Source organism: Linepithema humile, chromosome 4 (assembly GCF_040581485.1).
Source record: "Linepithema humile isolate Giens D197 chromosome 4, Lhum_UNIL_v1.0, whole genome shotgun sequence".
Taxonomy (NCBI): domain Eukaryota; kingdom Metazoa; phylum Arthropoda; class Insecta; order Hymenoptera; family Formicidae; genus Linepithema; species Linepithema humile.
This window is the reverse complement of record NC_090131.1, coordinates 11,906,677-11,927,202: the sequence shown is the minus strand read 5'-3', so window position 1 is coordinate 11,927,202 and position 20,526 is coordinate 11,906,677. Positions and strand designations below refer to the sequence as shown.

The window sequence follows — 20,526 nt, the reverse complement described above, 5'->3', positions numbered from 1 at the left end:
GAAGAAGGGAGTCCGGCATATGAGGCTGCCGGAAGACGTTCTGTTGGATCCGATATTCGAGATGCGACAGGACAGAATACCTATTATTCGGGCCTCTGATAGGCGCTTTAAAGTGCATATACCGAGGCCGGAAAAGTAGGAAAAGAAAGGTGGAAACTTAGGGGCTCGAGTGCGTGGAGGGGATGTCTGGTATACGGACGGCTCCAAGACGGACACGTGCTCCGGGGCCGGCTTCTTTGACACTCCAGAGGGAAGGAGAGCATTTCTCTCGAAAGTTATGCCACGGGATTCCAAGCAGAGATTGTGGCTATCCTAAGCTGTGCTCAGACCTTGCGGAGTATGGTAGAAGCGGGAGAGCACATCAGAATTTGTACGGACAGCCAGGCAGCCATCAAGGCGCTGAGGGCTCCAACAACAACGTCGCGGTTGGTTCAGGAGTGCAGAGGCGTTCTGAACGATCTGGCGAGAAAGAGAGAAGTCACCGTTACCTGGGTGCCGGGTCACTCGGGCATCCAGGGTAATGAATGTGCGGACCAGCTGGCAAAAGCGGGTTCAGAAATAACGATGGTAGGACCGGGGCCGGCTCTGGGAATCCCCTTTTGTCTAGGAAGGGGGAGGATCAAAGAATGGCTCCGCAGAGAACATCTAAGACATTGGAGAGTGGAATCTGAGTCCAAATGCAGACAGGCTAGAGTTCTGATGGGAGATACTCCTAATAGGGAACTGGCTTGGAGCATAAGGGCTCTGAGTAGGAGAGATGCCAGGACAGCGGTACACGTACTGACGGGTCATGGCACCTTAAACTACCACATGTACAAGCTTGGGCGTAGCGATACATCCAGGTGCAGGGCATGTGGAGACGACGAGGAAACAAGCCTTCATGTACTCAGCAACTGTCCTGCACATGCAGGGTTGAGACACAGGATGCTGGGCTCAGCACTACTTGGGCCTGAACAGATCAGCGAGCTGCCGGTGAGGGATCTGATTCTTTTTTGGAGAAAAGCGGGTCTCTCATGAGTAAGTTTATGAGGGGAGGCACAATGGACAATGTCTGGGTGCCGTGGGCGGTGCTTCGAAAAAGGAACGCCCCCCCCCCGTTATGTTATATTATTATTATTATTATTATTATTTGCACCGGTTACGAAGGTGCTCTTCCCAAAGCAGCTTCCTATCCAGGATAACTCCCAAATATTTCACTGATTTGGTCGGAACTAACCTTACTCCTCCAAGAGTGGATCCCACAATGATGCCCACCTTGTATTTGGGAGTGAAGACAGTGAGACCGGTTTTCAGTGGATTCACCGCTAAACCCGTTCTCTGACACAACTCCTCTACAACTTCTAGTGCTCCCTGCATGAGCTCTAGAAGCGTCTCTAGAAAAGGGCCTCGCACAAGTATTGCCACGTCGTCCGCGTAGCCTTGTGCAGTGAAGCCTCTATCGTCCAGTGCCTTTAATAATCCGTCTGCTACCAGGCACCATAAAAGTGGGGAAAGTACTCCGCCCTGCGAGCAGCCTCTTCCCACCCACCCACAGACTTTCGCAGTTCCCAGCGAAGTTATCACACGCCTTTCTAGCATGCCCCGGATCCACTCGACGAGCTTCATCGAGACACCTCTTCTGGCTTTCTCACACACTACCTCGTGCGGTGTGTTGTTAAAGGCGCCCTCTATGTCCAAGAAAGCACCCACTGCGTAGCCCTTCCTTTCCAGCTGCTCCTTAATAAACGCTACCGTCTGATGTAGAGCAGTCTCGGTGGAATAGCCCGAACGATATGCGTGCTGATTTTTGTGGAGAGGATGCCTCCACAGGGTTGTCTCCCTCAGATACGCGTCCACCAGCTTCTCCAGTGTCTTAAGGAGAAACGATGTTAGGCTAATTGGCCTGAAATCCTTTGCCTTGGTGTAGCTCGTTCTTCCCGCCTTTGGGATGAAAACTACCCTGGCCAGTTTCCATGCTCTGGGTGTGTAGCCCATCGCGATACAAGCCCTTAAGGTTCGAGTCAGTGGGCCCACGATCTGTTCCAGTCCCTTTTGTAGAAGAGCCGGAAAGACGCCATCCGGTCCCGTTGACTTATAGGACATGAAGGTGTTAATTGCCCATTTGACCTTCTCGGGCATGACAATCTTGGCCGCCATTCGACAGTCCGCTTGTCGGGCTCTTCTGAGTGAGCCCGGCTCCTCATATGCAAATAGCTCTTCCGGCTCCCTTTGGAAGCCCGGAAAGCTCACTTCCAGTAGATGCTCCAGACATCGCTATCTAGTCACCACCGTCCCATCAGAGATTGCGATGGCTTCCAGAGTCGGATTCGGGTTCCTAGCGAGGATCCTGCAGATTCTTGCCGTTTCGGGCATTCCTTTTACTTCCTCGCAAAACTTTCTTCAGCTTTCCAGTTTCGCCCTAACCACAGAGTCTCTATATTCCTTCTGTGCCCTCCTAGAGAGGTCCCAGTCGGATTGGCGGCCCGTGTTCCTAGCTCTATTCCAGGCCCTGCGAGTTGCCACTCTGAGACCCTGCAGTCCAGGGGTCCACCTGAAAGTTCCTCTACTATTTGTAACCGCCCTTTCGGGACAATTATTTTCGTAGCAGTTTACCAGAGACCTCTGCAAGTAGTCCACACAGGTCTCCAGTTTGTCTTCTGTCCCGTGCCTTTTAGGGAAGCCTTTGAGACTGCTGGCCAGGTCTTTCCTATAGGAATCACACTTGGTTTTCCTCGGGTTCCTGAATTTAACCTTTTTCCCTCTAGCCTCAGCTATCCTGAAGGTGATCTGCCTATGGTCTGAAAACGAGGGCTCCGTCGAGACCCTCCACTTCACAACCTCCTGTATCAACTTCCTGGAACAGACAGTGATGTCGAGCACTTCTCTTCTCGCTATAGTGCAGAAGGTAGGCTCGTCTCCTGTGTTGAGAATCTCCAGATCCGTAGATGCTAGGAACTCCAACACTTTCCTTCTTCTTTTGTTGGTGTCCGAGCTTCCCCACACAGTGTGATGCGCGTTAGCGTCACATCCCATGATCAGGGGAAGCCGTTTCTCCTGGCAGTATTCTGCCAGTTTTATCACCGGTGCAGGCGGCACCGCCTCCCCCTCGTCATGAGAGAAGTAGGCCGAGCAAATAACCATTTTCTTCCTGTCACCGGAGTCATCAGTAAAATCTCCTTCCACAGCCGCAACGTCCCTGCAACACAGGTGAGGTATTAGCTGGGCTTCCATACCCTTGACGGCCACGCAGGCCCTGGGCCAATCCACTGATGGGGCCCTAAAGAGCCTACCGCAGGCCGCCAAGCCCCTAATGCAACCCCGGATTACTTAGGGTTCTTGCATCAGTGATATGCGTGTATGCCTCCCAGCATGTTGCCTGGCCAAAGCCGAGGCCTCTTTGCTGTGATGCAGATTAATCTGAGTGAAGGCCACCTCTCTCGATCCCGCCAGTTAACTACGAGACCGTTTTAGGAGACTCCTCTTTATCCCCCCTTACCCCCCTCCCCTGGGCACCACTTACCCGAAAGGCAATCCTGTCGAGCCCAAAGAATGATTTGAAGTCCAGTGTTCTCAATTTGAGGACACTGGACTCCGGGACACCGAGGACCAGATTCCCACCTTCCCTGGTGGCCCCTACCCTCCGCGAACACCTTCCAACTCCCGGTGACAAGACCTGGGTTCTGCTTCTCCAGCTGCTTCAGGACCGTGGCCGCGCTTTCGGGAGGTCCCGAAACCCAAACCACCGCCCTGTGCTGCTTTTGAAGCGCGTCCATGCCCATCACCCTGAGCTTGGCGCCCTCCCACGGAATGATGCCGCCGATCCGCCCCACGAGCCAATCCTGCGGCATCTAACCGCCGCCGCATTACTCCTTAGAGATGTGCTGTGGAATCTGGGCACCGAACCCTTTTTGATCGCGTCGATCTCTTTCGAGACCGCATCCCTCAACAGTGTCAACTGCTCTGCAGTGATTTCTGCTTCGGGGTAGCCCTCTGCCACAATCATCCTCGCCAGAGGGTCAGCAGCGTCCGAATAGGCATGGTGCCCATTGTGAGCCCTTTGCCTCTTCAGCGGACGGCCGCCCGATGGAGGGGTTTTATTGGAGCTCTTCCGACGTTTACCATCGGTGTGCCCCTTCACCATTTCCACCGGCGTACAAGGGGGAGCCACGGGAAGAGAGCGAGCCCCTTTCAGAGTCCTTGCTCTCATCCGCTTCGTCCTCCTTCTTTTGGCCCCGCACCGATTTTTCTTTACTGGAGGTGAAGCCTCCTGCCGCGCAGCCGGGCCGGCTTCATTTCCGGAGTCCTTTAGGGTTTAGTCCGTCACCACCGTCCCAGCTCCTTCCCTCGGAGACCCGTCACGCGAGCCCTCCCGATTTCCCACTTCGTTCTCTAAGTTTATGTTCATTGGATTAGTCAAATCCATAGTGGTCCCACAAGTAGCAAGGGAATTACACGGTCCGCCCACGCAGAGCCCCGCATGCGTGGGTAAGGCTGGATATTCTGGGTTTTCGTCCGGTTCTCCAGAGGCATCGTTCGCGACACTGCTCCCCCAGTGACATGCAGCCATCGCCACGATGGCTTACAACTTGGCTTGGGGAGCTGGTCCGCAGCAACGGTCTTCCCTTACTCTCCACAGGGTTTTACTTCCGTGGGGCCAGGTTATAACCGCCACTACCCAGCAGCACTGAGTCCCATCAGAAAACTCACACTGGGCGTCTTCCTATCCGCCACCTTGGCCACCGCGCCCAGTGTAGCTAAATCTCCGGGTATCAACGGGTATTTTCTAGCCAAAATTCTGGGAGGTGATCATGCTTCTATCGATGCTTGGCGAATTACTTCCATTTTTGTGGAAAAAAGCTTGCGTGAGTTCAAAGTGTAACAATGGCGGTGAGTTTAAAAGTACAAATAGTAAGAGAGCCAACTTACTCGTTGGGCGAATATTTCCGCTTCTTCGTGAAGGTCTCCACACCTTGCTGTTTGTTGGTCAGACTAGTCACAGTTGTCTGCTGTTTGGTAGAAAACATCGTTCCTATAATTTAGATAAAGCGTTGCAGCAAAGTAGTGATTGTCCAAATGATTTCAGATAACTGTGACAGTTTGTATTTTTTGCGAGCTTTTTATACCCGCTTTTTGTACACGACACTAATTAAAAAATGCTGACAATGCTGATTAAAACATTGAAATATGGCAACAATGGCGCCCAAAATGCTGACGTAGCTGCCTGTTGCTATGGGCTTTTGCACACGACACTATTAAAAGTGCTGACTAAATATAAAGAAATCTGGCAACCATGGCGTCAAAAAATGTTGATGTGGCTACTGCTAAAAATAGTGATGATATCATTCTTGTAACAACGCAAAATGGTGTCGAAAGTGCTGACGGCGCAAAATGGCGCCTGCAAATTCTAAAAAATGATGACGTAATCCGTAAAATATGTTATCCCCTCCAATCTCTTGTAATCTCTGATACACACATTGCAAAAGTGCTGACGCAGCGTAATCCAATATCTCCTTTCCCTCCAAAAGTGCTGACGCAGTGTAACCCGATATCCCCCTTTTCTCCAAAGTGCTGACGCAGTGTAATCCGATACCCCCCTCCCCTCGAAAAGTGCTGACGCAGCGTAATCCGATAACCCCCTCCTCTCCAAAAGTGCTGACGCAGTGTAATCCGATATCATTCTTCCCCTTTTCTACCGCACCCGTCATTGATCCTGGGTTAGAACTCACCTAGCTATACTACTAATAAATATATACGTTTCGACCTCACGTTTAGTCATTTTAAAAAAAGATAAAAAAAGGCGCCAAGTACACGCTCTTGTCACAACTAAAACAAAACCGTATTGTTTTATCTTTTAAAAAAAATTGTATATATTAAACCTTTCAAAAAAACCTGTTATATACATATATTAAAACCTTTAAAAAAAAACTTGTATATATTAAAATTTTTAAAAAAGTTATTATATATACTGTAACAGCATACGCTGTTACTAAGCGCCGTTCAGGTTTCGCATAAACACCCCCCATCGCGGGCCGCATTCCGATCCTCCAACTCGAGGGTAGTAGCTCGAGAAGGGGTAGCTGCCGGGTAGGGTAGCACCTCAAGTGGGGGTAGCGTGACCAGTATAAAAGCCGGCTCGCGGAGCAGACCGAGACCATTTCCCCGAGTACGACTCGGACAAGCCTCAGGGCGCACTCTGAAGCTCCGGTCGTACTCGCTTTTATCCCGTCCGTCGTTCTAGGAGCAGGGCGTTCTCTGCTTCGGTCGGGTGTTCCCGGCGTTCGACTTCCGACATTCCGTCGTTCTAGGAGCAGGGCGTTCTCTGCTTCGGTCGGGTGTTCCCGACGTTCGACTTTCGACATTCCGTCGATCTAGAAGCAGGGCGTTCTCTGCTTCGGTCGGGTGTTCCCGGCGTTCGACTTCCTATACCCCGTCGTTCTAGGCGCAGGGCGTTCTCTGCTTCGGTCGGGTGTTCCCGGCGTTCGACTTCCTATACCCCGCGTAAGAGAGAAGATTCTTTCTGTCTTCGGACATAGCGCACCGGCAATCATCGACGACTCAGCAAGGCTCGGATATACGCGTATATTTTTTAATATTTTTATTTTTTAATATTTTTACTCCGTGCCGTACGAAAACCGACCGACTTAGGATTAATTATACTTATACGTTTATGTTATCTTTGCCGTATTTTTCTAACCGACCAAAATTAGTTTAGGATTAAATAGGTTAAGTTGTTTAATTTCGGCCAAAGGCGCAACACGTTTAATGATTTACGCAGTTATCCGATTATTTCCGATAGTTGTCCATTCGTTCATATTTAGATCCATACCCGTTTACACCGTTGAAATATTAGATAGTTTAACCGATAGGAAAAATACTTATGTACTCATTGTAAATATTTATACCTTTCTTCAGTCCAAATGCTCTCTTGAATAAATATTTATTTTGTTTTTAATTTGCTTTTGTTAATTTGGAGTCTCCCGAAAACCACTCGAACGAATTCTGGCGAACCGGCGAGTTATTCCGCGTCGTAAGAATCTGCTTTGCTACTTACGCACCGTCGAAATTCCGCATTGTTACGCACCGCCCGTGAGGTGTAAAAATATGCACCGTTACAATACTTTCTACAAAAAAAATATTGTTAGAGTTAGGCAGGGGAAGGAAATGAGGCGATCAGTTATCAGATAGTCACAGAGATACACACGTTTATTTTGCGAAAATACACGACAGACACCGTTTTTTAACCGAGATCTACGATCGAAGTGAAGTGGGGTAGTCCGCATAAGGAACACGCGACGACAGACTAGAGCACGCGCCCTCTCCCGAGAGAAACTCGGTTACGCTGGAACCGCGAGAAGCGCCGAGTCGCCACGGCGCGAGACTTCAATCTCCAATAAATATGATATCAGGAAATGGCACCAAGTGGGACTAAAGAACTATGAAAAAAATTGTACACTATTTCTATAAAACTCTTGTACATAAAGCTGTCGTATATATAATTAATTATATTATATACTATATTTTATCATATTATACATATACTATACTATATATACTATATATATTATAAAAAAATAAATACATAAATAACAAAACAAAAAATTAAAATTAAAAAATTTTTTTAAATATTTAAAATAAAAATATTTCATTATATAAAAAAATATATAAAATTTAATCAAAATAAAAAAATATTTATTAAAAAACGCAAAAAAACTTGGCGCTGCTACACCACAAAGTATTATAAAGCAATGAAATTAACATGTAGTTTACTGTAGCAGCGCCAAGTTTTTTCGTTTTTTAATAAATATTTTTTTATTTTGATTAAATTTTTTATATTTTTTTATTTTTTAATTAAATATTTTTATTTTTTAAATATTTAAAAAAATTTTTTAATTTTAATTTTTTGTTTTTTTATTTGTTACGTCCTGATCAGACTTCACGATTCTTTTTTTTTTCATTAAATACCAGACCTAGTAAGAGTGTGATCAACAAAAACTCTTATAGAATATTATAACGCCAGAGCTGTTTTTCTCATGATACACCAGGAACTCGAACCTTCTCACAGAGAAAAATAGCAAGGGGGATAGATATTTCAAAATATCTTGGTTGCTCAGCGTGCCTATCGTCGCCAGAAAAATCATAAAAGTCAAAACTTGCGGTAACTGGAGTCTTTAGTCGACTCCAGATGTTTAAAGTAAGAAATAAAAAGAAAAACTGACACCAGCTAGCCATATACTTGGATTCCGCCTACGGGAACCCTAGCTAGTAGATAGGGTTTTACCGATTGACAATCGGGCAATGACCGCAGTCGCACGCCGAGGAGGCACGATACGGTGCACGTGTTCAATAGATCTGGAAAACCAAAATGCATTAGTCGCACTCTCCACGCGACACCAGGGCCACGCGACAGTCGTAAACTGTTAAATTTATTAGATCAGTGACCCAAGGCCTCGCGAACTCATATACCGATTCTCAACCCTCCAATCCGACAGCCGGGAATCGGGGCAAGCACCTCTATAGACCACCCTTCATTCCGTCGTATGGTCTAAAGACTACGCCCATCCAGATCTTAAGACACTGAGATGCACCCCACATATGCTAATTAACACCAACTGGATTACGCCACCTCAAAAATCTACCCCCATCGTATATGGATCCGAAACGACGCTATTCCTTATTCGTTAGGCCCCTTTCTTCCTACCCCCATTTCAAGTAACCTAATTACCTAAATCTAATCCTATTAGCTAAAAATGACGCCATCCTCTCCCACATTAAAAATCTTCTCGCAAAACTAATTCCTATTCGATCCCCGCCTCAAAAACCTAAGATTTTCCAAATGGATTTACCCCAAGGAAAGGGTATAAAAACCCGTGTTCTGGTAGCTCCAGACACAATTATTCACAGTTCTTCAGGTAGTTTTTTTGCACAGTTCTTCACACAGTTTTACTCAGGTAGTTTTCCACGAAAAGACACAAGCGACACAAAAGTATTATTCTCTCTGTTGCTCATTGAATATCGAACAAAGACAGAGTGATACTTGTGTCGATTTGTGTCAACTTGTGTCTTGCTGGAAAACAACCTCAGTTTCTTGAAACAGTTTCTCGAGTAGTTCGGGGCGCGAAGTAAAGGATAAAACTGGTCGCGAGTAGAGTCACCAATAGCCACTTTGCCGTGACCAAGTGGTGCATCTCGAATAGAGGTTCATCATCTTTACGACACCCCGCAGCAAGGTGCTCACACATTTACAAAGAACAGGAGGCATATACAGCACCATCCCTCAACGGGGCGTCCGCTTAGAACCACCGAACCTACTCAACCCGATCCGAAACTACCCTGCAAGGAAATTGGTTCATTTTGTTTTTATTTTTCCTCTCACTGGTATTTACTTTATTCCTATTATGTGCTCCGTCCTCATTTTGTTTAGAATTTTTTTGTTATTTATCAATGAGAACTGAACATTCGTCGCGACCCAGCAATCGTAGGAACCGTTCAGACTTCTCGGCATTCGCACTATGCCTAGCCATATTTCTCCCTCCGTATATTAGATACGCGGCAAGGGTCACCGTAAGACCCGTTAGAATTAGGCGACACTCGTCATCATTCAATAACTCTCGTACAACCACACACACACAAACCGACCCATCTCCTGTATTACCACCGATTCTTCAGGAATCTCCTCAACAACCTCCTCAACCCTTCCCCGTGTTCGACCCTCCACCACTTCCTACTCCCAGGTCTATCTCTTCGATCCTTGAAGAGCTCCTGGAGTACAGACCCCCTTCGCCTGTCCGTTTCCATCCTCTTCCAGTAGAGGCTCAACTGCAGGAATTCCCACATAACGATCCGGAGTTTGATAACATATCCGTCAACTCCGAAACCACCACCATAGAATACGTTGAGCCTCCTCCCAATCTTCCTCACCCTGTATTCACAGAGTTTGACTTTCTAAACCTAGTCCTCTCCCCTGAGGAATAACACACACACAATCATACTCTCAATCACCATTGTAAACAATACACAAATAAAATTATAAGCACACATGCGATTAAGGGTTAAGTTTATTTGTATCAAAATTAAAAATTTAATTAAATTAAAATATTAAGCCTATAATAAATTAAACTTTTGTACTTATTCATTTAATCACCCTCCTCGTTCGTCACCCCCTCATACCTTCTTTCTCAAATTGCGCACAAAGGTTCCGTCCCGGGTAAAAGGGATTCAATTCCTTGACCCAAAAAAGGAACCAAGGTTGACCTGTCGATGGAGTAAAAACGACTCTTCCAGTCGCTGACCCGTCGCAAGTTCTAAACGTGCCGCTCGGCTCGTGCGGTCAGATCCGTTTACGTTGATCGCCGAGCCCAACGAAAAATTCAACTTCTATTAGGACGTAACATATTTATGTATTTATTTTTTATAATATATATAGTATATATAGTATAGTATATGTAAAATATGGTAAAATATAGTATATAATATAGTTAATTACAATATACGAGGTGTGATCAAAAAGTAAGGTGACTTTTCATTTTTATAAAAAAATATTTATTTATTTATCCAAAATTATGTTATCCCCTTCAAAATAATCCCCCTCTGATACAATGCACTTGTGCCAGCGCTTTTTCCAGTCGTCAAAACATTTCTGAAATGCACTTTTGGGTATTGCCTTGAGCTCCTCTAGCGATGCAGCCTTAATCTCCTCAATCGTCGCAAATCTTCATCCTTTCATAGGCCTTTTCAATTTTGGGAAGAGGAAAAAGTTGCAGGGGGCCAAGTCTGGTGAATACGGTGGCTGAGGCATGATGATAGTATTGTTTTTGGCCAAAAAACTACTCACTAGTAACGACGTGTGCGCAGGTGCATTTCGCTGACACACGTGTCATACCCAAAACATCCGTTAAAATTGATTAGCATGAGCCAAACGATATGTTAAGATCATCAGCTATTTCTCTAATCGTAATTCGACGATTTTTCAACACAATTTCTTTCACTTCCTGAACATTTTCGTCGGTTTTTGACGTGCTGGGGCGTCCAGAGCGAGGTTCATCGTTAACATTTTCTCGGCCTTTTTAGAATAACTTATACCATTTATAAACATTTTTTTTGCTCAAAGTTGACTCACCGTACGCCACTGTTAACATTTCAAGAGTTTTTGAACACTTAATACCATTTTTTACACAAAAATTAATACAAACTCTCTGCTCCATTATTTTCAACAGTAAAAAATTGCCGAGCACGCAAACACGAGTCTAACCTTTATGCCTCTCACATAAAAACAACACATGCTATATAGTCAAAACTGTGAACATATGATCGTGACGAGTGTACCAACACAACAAAAAAAAATTTTGAAGTTAGAGTGTACAGAGCGCGCAAAATTCAAAAAGTCACCTTACTTTTTGATCACACCTCGTATATACGACAACTTTATGTACAAGAGTTTTAAAGAAGAGTTTTATAGAAATAGTGAACAACTTTTTTCATAGTTCTTTAGTCCCACTTGGTGCCATTTCCTGATATCATATTTTTTTGTAGAAAGTATATATAACAGCTTTTTTGAAGATTTTAATATATACAAGTTTTTTTTTAAAGGTTTTAATATATATGACAGATTTTTTTGAAAGGTTTAATATATACGACAATTTTTTTGAAAGATAAAACAATACGGTTTTGTTTTAGTTGTGACAAGAGCGTGCACTTGGCATCTTTTTTTTACCTTTTTTTAAAAAAAGTAATTTTTTGATTCTAAACAACCATAGCACAAAAGTGATAATAATATTTATCACTTTTACTAAAAAACTTTCAAAATCTAAACTTATCTTTGGATTAACTGCACCTTTGTATTAATTGTGGCTTAAATTGTACAGAACTATCAACGCACGTACTGAACGAAAAATGAACGGAAGCGGAACGGAAAAGAAATTGATAAAAGTTAAATCTTGATCTATTTTCTGCTATTAGGGATCCTCTAATGAGGGATGGGACAATCCGCTGCTGGATGTTGATTGGTCGTCCGCCATTAATGGAATACTTCCGTAGTTAGGTTAGTTTCGCTTCACATGTAAGTTGTTAACGTTTGGACCAAAAGTTTATGTGTTAAGATTTTATTTGTGAAGTGAAAATAACAAATTTACTGACCAGTAAGTATTGTGACTATTTAAACCAGGGCTGCACAACTGGCGGCCCAGTAGCCACGCTTGGCTATTGCGTTTATTCCCCTGCCTTCACTCGTAGCGTAGAGGCTTCCCCCACCATCGCCTAAAGCGCTGGCGGGGCAGCCGCCAGAGGATGGTTGTGGTGGTAATATCGACCCGTGCATCGTTTTTGTTTCTCTCGAGACACAGCTCACAGCTCTTTATTTCGTACTCATCGCGCTATATAAGAACTACCGCATAGTTTTTAATATGCAGCGAAAAATTGATAAAGAAAATAGACATTTTCAAAATAATTGGAAATATAAATATTTATTTACACCTAATAATTCAAATGTACAATGTCTTGTATGTTTGAAAATACTGACGGTAATGAAATCTGATAACATATCACGTCATTACAATAGATATTATAAAGAAAAATATGATAAATATAATGATGAAACTCGTCGAGTAATAATTACCGAATTAGAAAATAATATCGCGTCTGCCTCAGTATCCATACATAAAAATACCATCCAACGTTCTGCTTTATTTGCTTCCTATAAAGTATCCTTAGACTTAGCTAAGGCACAAAAATGTTTTACTGACGGCCCGCTTATTAAACAATGTGCAATACAAATAGCACGGGCTTTTGGACACGATACAGTTGCTTCTGATTTCGATTCCGTTTCTTTATCTCGTACAACTGTGGCTAAACGTGTCGAGGATCTGTCACTGTACGTCAAAGATAAATTATATGACCTTATTGCTGAATATCAGTTTTATTCTTTATGTATCGATGAAAGTACGGATCGCACGAATGTGTCTCAATTATTAATCTTTATCCGCACAGTTAGTGACAATTTCGAAGTCCACGAGGAACTTCTAGGTTTGTTTTCTTTGTATGGCACAACCAAAGGCGTGGATATATTCAACGCTTTGAAAAGTTATGTCGATCAGATTGGCGGATTTGAAAAATGCGTATCAATCGCAACTGATGGAGCACCAGCCATGACAGGTACTGGGGCAGGACTTGTAGGCCAACTGAAAGAAAACAATATTCATTGTTTAACATTGCACTGTATAATACATCAAGAAGTACTGTGTACTAAAGTATTAAAGTTATGTTCAACAATGAAATTAGTAACAAAAGTTACAAACCTTATTCGAGGAGGTAATCGATTTTTAACACATAGAAAATTCCATGCTTTTTTAGATGAGATAAATGCGGTATATGGTAACTTGAGTATTCATACCGAGATTCGTTGGTTAAGTGCGGGTAAATGCCTTCAACGTTTTTTTTCTCTTCGGAAAGAAATTCCACTGTTTTTAGAAAAAAATAAACCCGACACTGTTGAAATACAGAAAACTTTACGTTCTTCTGATTTTCAACAAAATTTAGCATTTTTAACTGATTTCACTCATCACTTAAATGAGCTCAATTCAAAAATGCAAGGTAAAAAGCAGGGAATTTCAGAATTAGTGAGTTATATCAATGGTTTTCATGCTCAACTTCATTTATTTTATCTTCAGCTTCAGAAAGAAAATTTAACTCACTTTCCTTCTTGTTTGGAGTTAAAGGACAAATTTCCACATTTGAAATTTTTCTCATTAGCTAATATCGTTCAGGAAATTTCGGATGAATTTCAAAATCGTTTTACAGATTTCGACGCGATGAAAGATGATTTATATCTGTTTAATAATCCACTCGGTGTAAAAATAGAAAATCAGTCGGAACATTTACAATTAGAACTCTGCAATTTACAAAACGATGTTTTCCTGCAATCCAGAAAAGAAACAGGTGGTGCGTTTTATAAACTTTTAGATAAGAATTTATATCGAAATATAAGAAAATTTGCGCTAAGAATTTATTCCATGTTTGCTAGTACTTACCTATGCGAAAAAACATTTTCCGCAATGAAAAATATAAAAAACAGCAATCGATCTTCAATGACTGACGAAACATTGTCACATTTATTACGCTTAACCACAACTGAATTTTCCATTGATATTTCACAACTTGTCAACGCAACTGTCCGACCTCAAATATCTCATTGAGGAATTTATAATAAATCACATATGAAACGGAGCGAAGCGTACGTATGTAGATATAGAGGTCGGCGCGAGATATAGTGGTAGGCGCGCGGTCAATGGTGGGGACGTCGGAAATATCGCAGCGTTACTACTTGGCTAGTCGGCTCGCCTGAGTTGTGCAGCCCTGATTTAAACCATAAAAGCATATTTGAAATATTTTTATGCATGAGTAGTAGGGGAAGGTGGGGTAAGACGGACCCCCTAAGCGAAAATGGCTATATTTTTTATATTAATGACAAAAAATAACTGAAATTTAGCATGAAGAAACTGTAGAATGTTTATTATAAGATTATAATGTTAAATTTTCAAAATTTGCAAAAGTTTGAATTATTATTAAGATTTTTAAAAACTTAACTTTTGTCCGTTTTACCCCATGGGTGGGGTAAAATGGACCATCCCATGGGGTAAAACGGACCAAGCCGAGATAATATGGATCAAGAAATAATTTAACTGATTAACTCAAAATCAAAACTATATATTATTTATTAAATATTTTTGAATAAGAATAGAAATTAATTTAACATTAATCATTTTATTATACACACAAATCTTCAAAATAATTATAATCTTTATAATTTTTAACGTTTATATTAAATATAACATTAAATATAACATTTTAAAATAAAGCATGTAAATAAAATAAATAATTATTATAAAATCTGTTTTTATTTGGAGACATTATTTTCAATAAATTTCAAGTTTCTTCTACTTTTAACAGTGCGTTTTTTATTTTTCATAGCTTTTTCCAGTAAAAAAAAATGAAATATAAAATATTTCTCAAATCAGAGCAAATATATAAGCAGAAAACTATAAGTAGAAAATATAAGTAGAAAATATAAGTAGAACAAATATATAAATTGGTCCGTTTTACCCCATTTAAATTGGTCCATTTTACCCCACATAACAACATTAATATTATTTTATTTTTATTTACCTGTATCAAAATTATTTTTTAAATGTAACTGATGAAATATTACTTCTAAATAACCAGAAATATGGAACTTGTAAAAAAATTTAAAAATTTTAAGTTTTGCAATTTTAGTCACTTAAAATGTAATACTAAGAAATTAGATCACGAGATCTATTTGCAAGAATTTGACGTTTCTTTATAAATAACTTACGATAGTCTTATGATATAATGCCGTAATTTTTAAACAGTTAAAAAGCATCAAAAAGGAAATTAATTTTATGTTTATCCAGCAGATAGAGGTACGTACTAATAAGATCTAGCAAATGGACCATTTTACCCCGCGGTCCGTCTTACCCCACCTTCCCCTATATGGCAGGTATGGGGCGTCACAACAAACCCCCACCACCTACCCCATATTTGACCCACTGACCTACATTTGGTCTGGCGTCAAAACAAATGACGTCACAGGGAGGGGAGGGGGAAAAGATGGCGGCAGTGGGTCCAACATGGCGGACGTCTACAAGATGGCGGCTGTTGACAAGATGGCGGCTGTTGACAAGTGATTTTTATTTTTCGGAATTGAGAAAATCCAAGCTGGGTTCGAACCTGGGTCGCTGGATTTCTAGTCCTGGTCCTAGTTTGCTGGGCTACCTATACATCTAATGATAGTAAAATGGTGTGTCGTATTTATGGCTATGGGACCTGGCAGGGAAGGGATGTATATATGCTGGGACCGCGTCTATATGATGTACCCCGGACTCTCTGGCAGGTATGGAGCATGTAAACAAACGACGTCACACAGTCGCCTCTAGTCTGCGAAGGGAAGGGATGTATATATGTTGGGGCCGCGTCTATACGAGGTACCCCGGACTCTCTGGCAAGTATGGGACATGTAAACAAACGACGTCACACAATCGCCTCTAGTCTGCGAAGGGAAGGGGCGCATTTATACTGGGACCGCGTCTATATGAGGTACCCCGGACTCTCTGGCACGTATAGCGAACAAAAGAATGACGTCGCAGCGACGAATGATCATGCGACTTTTAGTTTGATATTTGGTGTGATGGTTAAGGGGTCGAGCGCGCGATATTGTGTGAACGGGGTGAGCGTCAGCCACCCGTTTTCGCAGATTGAGCGTGCTGTAAAAATTGACAATGGCGAGTGGAGCGTGCAGGAACATGCGAAACGGGGAAGGAAACGAATGCAAGAAATGAAATACAAAATCGTTTATTTGGAATTTTTTTAAAAAAATACATAATTGAACATTACAGTCAAAATATAAAAATATTTTATTCGACTTACTGAATACATTCTAAAAATATTATTTCAAAGCGCGTATCGAGAAATGTTAAATATATGAAAAAAATGTTTTATTTTAAATTTTTAAAAATACATCGTTGAATATTACAACAAGTACTAGTAGGTAGTTTCGTTTGCTCATTCTTTTTGCAAAGAAAAATTTTGCGATATAAGTATACTATCAGTCTGTCGTTTTGGTTATAATCATCGGTGAAAAGACGAAGAAATTGCTGAAGGCTGTAACCAAGAGACAAATAGTAAAGAAACACGCAGCAATATTGACCGCATGTTTGCGAAAAAAATCCTTGAAGCTGCTCGGTGTTCTATCGATACGTGATGGAATTTCGTCGAAGTCGCAGATGAAATCGTTGATCCGAGTGTGGCGGGATTCCGTAACTATCGAAATATGTGCCGGTACCATGCTCGTCGATGTAAAAGGCGACCCAGTGTCTTCCGGGGCGGTCATGTTCATCTGTATTAGCGATAATGGCTGTCGACCTCGTCCACACCCTCGGTAGTCTGTCGGCAGGATAGATTCCCGCATATCTGACATTGAGACTATGCAACGCGTGTAAGATTTCCAACGAATTCATTTGTCGCGTAACAAGACGGTGCTCGCGTGCGAGGAATTATTTGTATAGTAGAGTCGCAGGGGTTTACCTCCTTACGCAAAGAGTAGACGTTCTCGAATGATTGTGTGTTAACGGGGATGGTTTGTTGAGCGTAGCTATCGGTAGGATATTCTTCTTCTTTCTTTACGTACGGTGTATCTTTTGCAATGTAATAAAGTGATTGATTCTTCTCTTCTTCTTCTTCTTCCGTAGCGTTACGCCACGCTTCGATATTGCGAATTATATCAAGATTTTTATTCTTTTTCATAAAAACAGCACTGTCGGTTTTTTCGCTTACGCTCCAATTCTCATGAGAAAGATCATCGCAGCTCGAAACGATGCTACACCCGCTGCTAGTGTTTTGAGTGACTATCCAGCGTTTCAATTTGCAAGCGTTGCGTAACGCGCAAAGAAATTTGTCTGTAGAGCAAAATCGAAAGCCGTGGTGAGAGCACCGATGTCCGCTCTCTTTGACTTCTGGTAAATTTTTAAATGCCGGAGAAATTCTTTCTAGATTATTTCTAGAATGTTATCGAACTCTGCGTAAACGATACAATTAACGGTCGCGGTAAGCGCCTTTTCAAATTTCACTTCTAATCGCAAACTACCATGTTTCACGAGATTCCAATGTCCGGCGCAATGAGCGGACAAGTCGGGGGTAAGATCGAAAGCGAAAAGAGTGTAGCCCTGGCCATAATCCTCTCTACTTATAGAATTTCCCTCGTTCAAGAAGTGAATGCCGGTTCCCGAGAAGAGCGTGTGGTAGGCTTCGACGTAAAGGCCTTCGTCTTTCGAGAAGTTCGGTTGTAACGGTCTACTGGGAATTTGCATACCATCGGCATACAGAGAAAAGAAATTTATACCGTAGTTTTTGAAATTAAACGGATTCAGTTTTCTATCACCATTAAACGCTCTGTTATCGACAAAACCGACTATTACACGTTTTGGCAGTTGTCCGAGTATTACATTATCTATCGATTCCCCTACGAGTCCAGCGTGAATCGTAAATGTTTTAACCTCGACTTTTGTGAGAGGATATTTGGCGGTGGTTTTACTCAACATTCTCGCATGCGAGAGTAACACACCAGGGCTTATCTTTGCTCTTCTAACGAGCAGACTAGCGTCTAGAAGGCGTATTTTTGACAGTGAATTAGATTCCATAAGGCAAAACGAATCTTTCGAGCGAACGAGCCTCATTCTAACTTCCACCCCGTTGATTAAGAATTTATCCTGATTGAAAACGTCGCAGTGAAGATGGCCTATGAGATCTAGCGCCTGTTCGTCTCGAATGTAACGCGAGCGTCTCACGAGAGCCTGATTTGGGGTTTGCGACTCTAGGAGGGCGTCCATTAAACCTGGGGTATCCATATCCCACAGACAGCAGGTCAGATGGGAGTTTTTTGCGGGTAAAGAATAATTTAATAACGCCTCGATGTAAGCCCGATACGCGTAAGCGTTGTTTGGGGGCGACACGAGTTTTTGATTGAAATATATGTCGATTTGGTTGAACATGGAATGCAGTAAATGATTTACAGGACCTACTTTGAATTCGGGTGCCAACGGCGGTACCACCTCCTGCTAGGGGGGAAGATTCTACGCGTACGCGAAGGCTCAGCATGGTGTGCGTGAGATCTAGATAATCTTCTCCATGACCGGGTATGACGAATTCTATAGGCGCGTCGTCCGCGAGCGACGTTACGGGTTTGTAATAAATCCATTGCGAACTCTCGATGCTGGTTTGTGTGAGTGGTAAAGAAAAAAGATCGAGTTCACTTTTTAAACACTCGTTTGAATGTGTATGAAGAAAGGACATGCTCCGTAAATTCCTAATTCACGCACTGATTAAGAGAATATGTCGGCTACACTACGTTTCTTGACTCGACGACGCCTCGTGGTGCCGGATGGCTTTTTGCTGTTGGTCTTTCTAGCCGCTGTGCGAATTTTCTTTTTTTTCGTTGTTTTTTTTTTCTTTGTGATTTTTCTTCGCACGCTGCTATTTTTCGACGATTTCTGTTTGCTCGTCTGACGATGAGGACGACGACACTTAGGAACCGCGATGCGTCTTTCGTGACTGAAGAAAGGAAACTGAAGCGCGGCTGTTTTCGCTGATACTTTATAACCTGTACCCTTCATCAAGCTAGTTATTTTTTCTTGGGCTTTTCTTTTGAGATTTCCACTCGATTCTTTGAAACGAGATTTGACCGCCTCCTTGAACGGTGTATTATTTTCAACATCCATCACGCTAATGCCGGCGCGTAAAACTTCTTTACCAACCGCTCGTACACCTTTACTCAGATAAGGAAGCGCCCTCCTGAATAATCCTCCGAGAAAACTACCGATTCCGTGTCCTCGTTGATAGGGTGCTCCGACGAAAACTCATGTGATTCCTTCACTCCGACCTCCGTTTTGTATATCGTAATATTCATGGTCCTCCGGTCTAGTCATAGCGTGCGGCTTTTCCGACTGATTTTTTCTTACTGGAAACGTCTAAAGTGCAACGTCACCGTCAGCGTTCCCGATTGGAATGGTATTCTTTTTCCGAATTGATCTTTTATATCTATTTCAATCCTACGAAAATACGTTTGTCGTAATGGTATATAATGCGGGACGGAGAAATGTTTCACTTGATTCGCTCCGTACGCGTAATAATGACCGTAATGCTGCAGCTCGACCGGTACTATTCGAAGAAGTGGAGTTTGCACATCGCCGGTTATATAAGGTTCACAAATATCACAATAAACAAAGAGTTTATCGGGAATACCGCGCAGCAATCCGTGTGGTTCGAGAGTATAGAAATTTCCAGCGCGCCCTCTTTGTTCTCTTTTAAACCCGAGTTTGATAAAAGGTGCTGTAAAAATATCTTTGGAATTAGGATTAGTTGCAGTAAGTGTTGTATAGAATTTGATTTCACTAGTCGTTAGGGCCCCACCGCAACCGAGTATTCGTAGAAGATTATCGGAAACGTTCATATGGTGAACCAGATTGCATTTATTTTCATCGCATGTAATCTCGAACAAGATTTTACCACCACTAGCGTCTTCTAGTGTCAAATTAATATGCGAATTTGCATTTTTGCACGCCGAATTAATAGCGGAGATAAGTTCCTCGATATTTTTGTAAATACCATTCGGTATTACTCCTTGCGTCGACGTTAACGTCGTCCCGCCTTTCCTCGTCTCGCGACCATTTTCAATATCGACGAATCTAATGACATTTTCACCGTGATTTATGTGTAAAAAAGTAGTGGGAAATTGGATCTCGTTAAGCGCGACTTCCCATTCGCCGTGTAAGTGTATAGGATGGGGTAATTCTGTAATGAAGGAAGTGGTTGCATTGTCCGGAAAATAACGCATACTACTATTGCTGGGAAGAATCAAGAGAAATTGATCCGTCCTCATTTCGAACAAGTGGGGTTAAACTCGAAGCAGGGATCCAAGAATCAAACTTGCTGGGATAACCACGCCAGCTAACCAGCACCTGTTTATTATTACCGCGACCCCGACTT

The 20,526-nt window shown here is 42.5% G+C and overlaps 1 protein-coding gene across 1 annotated transcript; it reads left to right on the top strand.

Moving 5' to 3' along the window:
• The first annotated feature begins 339 nt into the window (after positions 1-339).
• On the top strand, positions 340-1,017 carry LOC136999523 (uncharacterized). The gene has a single exon (XM_067353863.1). It carries the CDS (start codon positions 340-342, stop codon positions 1,015-1,017), a length of 678 nt encoding a protein of 225 aa, XP_067209964.1.
• The last annotated feature ends 19,509 nt before the right edge of the window (positions 1,018-20,526 follow it).